The sequence below is a fragment of the Helobdella robusta genome (genome assembly GCF_000326865.2).
Source record: "Helobdella robusta unplaced genomic scaffold HELROscaffold_8, whole genome shotgun sequence".
Lineage (NCBI taxonomy): Eukaryota > Metazoa > Annelida > Clitellata > Rhynchobdellida > Glossiphoniidae > Helobdella > Helobdella robusta.
Genome location: NW_008705459.1, coordinates 1,442,085 through 1,448,084, shown reverse-complemented (window position 1 = coordinate 1,448,084; position 6,000 = coordinate 1,442,085). Strand labels below are relative to the sequence as shown.

Sequence of the window (6,000 nt, the reverse complement as noted above, 5' to 3'; positions counted from 1 at the left end):
TGAAACGCACTTAGTGAATAAGCAAAAAATAATTTTGAAAATAAAATGATTAACCTAATCAGTGCAAAATAGTGAAATAAATGAAATGAAACAGCTACGCTGAAAAGCATGACACGAGGCATGAGCAACTAAATGAGTATCATACCGGAAACTTATGCTTGAAGACATTCGATTTCGCTTCAGTTCTTCATCTTTCAAAAAATTTCATTATAAAAACACAAATCATAAATCATAATAATTAACAAAATTGTAATCTTTTTTGACTTTTTTAATATTTAAGCAAATGCAAATGGAAAATAAAATGTCTTAATACACATTCAAACAAAACAACATCTACACAAACATTGAACGTTCCCACATTTATAGCACGTCAGGCAGTTGGCTCGGCTGTCATTATCCAAACGCCAACTTCAGCACGATGGCCACCATGTTCAAACCAATCAACGGAACTGTGGGTACAAAAATATTCGAAAAATTTATATGCAAGAAAACGAAAAAATAATAATATTTAATTTTATCTACAGTTTGTAGCTGAGAAAATTATTCGCGATGGAACTGCCTACCACGTTATTTAACCCTTAAAAACTTCGAAAAGTTTCCTTTTCATTAAAATGAATGCATACAAGCTTGATACATATTAAAGTATTTTTTTGTATTTGTATTTGATGACTTGTATAGCGCCCCTCCAGAATGACATCAGAAGAGCTAGCATCGCTGTGGATTGTTGAATAGATGTGCTTTTCGTCATTCAAAGCGCTATAATAATTGTCATACAACTGTTAAACAAATGAAATAACACAAATGTACAAAACAACTTCTCATGACGGTCCTTATGGATCGAATGAGATTCAGCAGTTGATGCTTCGGGCCGTGTGAATCTTCGAAACCTTGCTGACTTGAACTCCATCCTACTGTTGTTGTTGAATGAAGAGGTGATGTTTCCAATTAAATCACTAGTTAATATCATCAGTAACAGTAATTATACTGCCATGTCTCTGAACGATGATTAACATAAGTGTATGTACACAAACACATATATACGTGTGTGTGTGCGTAAATAAATAAATAAATATATAAATATATTACATACACACACAATCAATCAATCTTCGTTTTGCGTCCAGAGACCCAGTTTCCCCGAGGTAGGACGTTGTTTTCTTTGCCATCAATTTTTTGCGCCAAATTAGACGATCAGTTGTATCCATTTCATTTAAATTTAGAGCTTTCATGTCTTGCTCGATTGTTTGCGACCAGGACTTCTTTGGACAGCCTTTGAGACGTGTGCCAGGTACTTCAACATCTGCAAGAGAAGTTATGGCACGGTCTCCACTTCGTTTGACATGACCAAACCACCGCAGACGGTGTTGCCGGCATTTGTCCCTTATAGCATCTAAACCAACACGACGCAGAATTTCGGTAGATTTGACTCGATCAAATGCTTTTTCAAGGTCTAGAAAAATGTGTGATAGTTGTTGATGCTTTGTGAAATACTTCTCTTGCAGTTGCTGAAGAACGGTGAAAACAACGTCCTACCTCGGGGAACCGGGTTTCTGGACGCAAAACGAAAATTGATTGATTGATCGTAGGCCAGATGTACGTTTCGTCTCTCATGAGACTCGTAGCCTGCCGAATAAGGTTTAAGAAAACACAACTCAATTATTGTAATCAAGAAACGTAAATTGAGGTGTCACGGCCAAGGTTACAAGGTTTATATATATATATATATATATATATATATATATATATATATATATATATATATATATATGCATGCTTTTATTTGAATTTAGTTTTTTTAAATTATATATATATATATATATATATAAAGTATGAGCATGAGTATGCACAGCATTTTATTTTAAAGTAACTTTTTTTATAGACTATTTAATGCAAATACTTCTTTTACTAATATTAAATTACATTACATAAATATTATAAAAATTGCACCCAATGAAAATTTATTAAATAATTTGCTTTTATTTGAATTTAGTTTTTTAAAATTATCTTAAAATTGGGGCAGCAAATTACAAGTGCCTCTAGGGGTAAAACAGCTAATCCGCCACTAACAATCAGCTTGTCGAGTCATCTTAGGAAACCTTACTTGAGAATTCTAATGATGAAAGCACGAAGCAAAATTTGATCTAAAATTTCAAATGTCGAATGTGGTTTTGTCGAGGATTGTTGCACAAAGCTTATATATCTTACCTTACAAATATGCTAATTAATTATCTTTTACAATCCACAAAGATTCATATAGCGTGAGGACCTATTTTATTTATTCTATACATAATATATTTAATTGTATGTGTATTGTGTATACTATTACTTTTGGCAGAAATATATTTTTCTGTCTACTATGGGATTAATATTTGTGAGATGAATATTGACTGAGAGTATAAATAAAGTAGTAGTAGTAGTAGTGTAGTAGTAGTAGTAGTAGTAACAGTAATACTGTTCTAGAAGTTATCCAGAGAGCATGCCGTCAGGCATGCTAGCACAGCTGATTCGTTGATTGATTGTTGTTCATCCAACAATCAATGCCTGCTTTAAATTTGTTCGGGCAGGCTAGCACAGCTGATTCGTTGATTGATTGTCATTCATCCAACAATCAATGCCTGTTTTAAATTTGTTCATTAATTGTGCCTCTACAAGTTCATTTGGTAATGAGTTCCAAGTATTTTCGACTCTATTGAATAAGTAATTCTCCCTGTCTTTATATCTTGTTAACTCTTTAAAATATTTCAAACTGTGACCTCGTGCTTTGGTTTTGACTAAGCTAAAACGATTATTTAAATCAACTTTATCCAAACAATGCATGATTTTAAACAATTGAATCAAATATTCTCTTTTTCTTCTTTCCACCAAAATTGTTAATCCTAATTTTTTAAGTCAATCTTCGTAAGCTAGGTGTCATATAAATGGAATCAACTTTGTCGCTCTGTGCTAGACTCTTTCAATTACCTCGCTATCACCCTTTAGATCTGGAGACCAAACTGATACTGCAAACTCCAACAGTGGATGAATAAAATAAGGTATAAATTTATAACTTATAATCTTATAATAATAAATATTATAAGCAACTTATAATCAAATTTCCCAAAAAAAATTTTATTTGACCAAGCATTTGGTTTGCTTTGTTTTATGCTGTTGATGATTTGATTTTTCCATTTTAACTTATTTGAAAAAATCAATTTATGTACAGTGGACATTTTTTATTTTCTGATCCGTAGTGCATAACAGTACATTATCATTGCCTCATTCAAATCAAGTGAAAAGGAAACATAGATTAATAAGAAAAATATGAGTGCAATTTTTTATTTTTTGCATAATTTTTGTGCATTAAAATATATTAACCCTTACCATAAAGGCTAAAACCCCTACATGTTATGAATAAAAGTATATTTTCATGTCTATCTATATCAAAAAAAGTTTATAAAAGAATAGATACTTTTATACCTACAAATGTTAAAAAAGTTCATAAATGAAAATGAATTTTCATATCTACCAATGTCAAAGATGCAATGGGCGGCATGATGGCTCAATGGTTAAAGGCACCTGATCTCGCTGACTCAATGACTAGATTGGAATACAAAGAGATTATATGCAATGTATATGATGAATGGCTTTCATGCGTATTCATATACGCTGTGTGGGTAAAACAGGAGATAGGTACTCCTATGGTGTCGTCCATGTTTACAAACAATCATAATGTACTTTTAATAAATCAACTCCGCCAATTTTGAATTATCTAGCGCTTAATTATTTATTTATACCAAATTGAAAATGATTTAATTAGGTAAGTTTTTTAGATCATTACTTGTCAAATAGTTATAGTGAACATTAAATAAAAAAAAGTTAAAATATTAGTAAATTTCTGTTTTGATAACAATCAATGGCTTATGGCTTATGGAGTGGTTAACATGGTTAGGGTTAGGGCCTCCATTTTTAACAAAATTTTCAATCATTTCACAAATGAAATTTCTCAAAACAACACACGTTTAGACGACATTTTCCTCGAGATCGGGGTTGCCGTTTGGCTACCTATGATGAAACCGAAATACCCCTCGACGCCATTCCATCATAAGTAATTTATTTGGCTAATTTTTACGCAGGACACCCTTCCTTACGCAACCACAGTTATAAGCGGTGGGCCTAGCCTTTGATGATCTAACATCACTCACAAGGCAGTGAGGGTCAGTTTAATGTCATAACCAGGACATATTAATTATTGTATTAAATTACTTACCTAAGAATTAACTTGTAATAAATTATTTTCAATTTGATATAAATAAATAATCAAGCGCTAGACAATTCAAAATGGGCAGAGTCAATTTATTAAAAGTACATTATGATTGTTTGTAAACATGGACAATACCATAGGAGTATCTATCTCCCGTTTTACCTGCTGTGTGTTTGTTGTTAATACTTCTGAAGCAAAATGCATAAGAGAGTATGACTTTTAAGTTTTAACCTTTTAAAAATGATTAAAGTTTAAACTATACTTTCATGCCTACCGAGCATTATGAGATACAATCAGTTTCAGAAAGAAAATATCAATCTGTCTTTTTAAAAACATTTCTATTGTAAATGTAAATTGTGTATTTTATTTTAATTAATTCTTTTATTTCATTTTATTTAATTTATAAATTTGCAAAATTAAACTTATTATATTATTATAATTGTCTCTAAGATTAAAAAAAGACTTAGTGTATTAAATATACCAAGTTTACATTTTAATATAATATAATATATAATTATATTATAATAAAAAAAAATTATATAATATATTTTTACATATTTATTTATTTTATTGTCATGAGGTTAGAACTCGATTATTATTAATATTCAAGTTTAAGTTCACTTTTAGATTTATCTCACAAATTTACCCTACTTTCACTATAAAATTTAATCAAAAGTTAAACAAACTAATGAAAAAAAATATTAACTTTTTGCCAAAAATCTTTCTTCATGCAGTATGCAAACGGCATTCAAGCAGAGCAAGACAGCATCAAGCAGTGAATAAAAAGACAAACCCATCCCAGTTCTTTATTTTTAAATAACAAATTTATTTATTACATTAAATTTAAAACTCTCTTTCCTTACTTTTTAAATGCAGAAATATGTTCCGACGCCCCGGCGTGTTAATGTCACGAAGGTAATGTTCGCGACGGTTTTAACTCAGCGACCATTAAGCATATGTAAAAGGCGGATTATGAAAAAACCGATTAAATAATAAATATTTAAAGGTTTAATGGAATGAAAAAAGATTTAATATTGTTTTTTATTTGTTATTTATAACATTTTAACTTAATTCAAAGTAAAAATTGAATAAAAAAATAAAAAAAACTTCATCATAAAATCGCAATATATTAATATACCAACAATAAGGAGAAAGTTAAAAAATCGCCAAAAATTTATTTATGTGTGCATCTATTTTTTTTGTGATTTTTGTATTTAAATTGTATTGTATTTAAATATTCTAATAAAAAATTTAACCCCCTAAAATAACATATGAAACAAACCTTTCTCCCGTTTCGTGCACATTCTCAAAATATCGATTGAACGCGTTAACCATACATTTCTAAATTGGCTCAATCGGTAACGAGAAAGTTATAAAATTGCCAAAAATCCATTTATGTGTGCATTTGGAAAATATTTGCATTTTCTAATAGACAATTTTATTTCTAAAAATAACATATAAAACAAAACTTTTTCCCGTTTCGTGCACATTCTCAAAAATTCGATTGAACGCTTTAACCATACATTTCCAAATTTGCGTTATCGGTAACGAGAAAGTTAAAAAATCGCCAAAAATCCATTTATGTGTGCGTCTAAAATATATTTGCATCCTCTAATAGACAATTTTATTTCCAAAAATACCATATATAACAAACCTTTCTCCCGTTTTGTGCACATTCTCAAAAATTCGATTGAACGCGTTAACTCTACATTTCCAAATTTGCGTCATCGGTAACAAGAAAGTTAAAAAATCGACAAAAA

The 6,000-nt window shown here is 30.1% G+C and overlaps 1 protein-coding gene across 1 annotated transcript; it reads right to left on the bottom strand.

Moving 5' to 3' along the window:
- Nucleotides 1–393: 393 nt before the first annotated feature.
- On the bottom strand, nt 394–5,037 carry HELRODRAFT_70454 (hypothetical protein; the record flags this gene model as incomplete). The annotated part of the gene is made up of 3 exons (XM_009031887.1): nt 394–449; nt 816–911; nt 4,947–5,037. The coding sequence occupies 3 exons, from the start codon at nt 5,035–5,037 to the stop codon at nt 394–396; spliced, it is 243 nt and encodes an 80-aa protein (XP_009030135.1).
- Between the last annotated feature and the right edge of the window lie 963 nt (nt 5,038–6,000).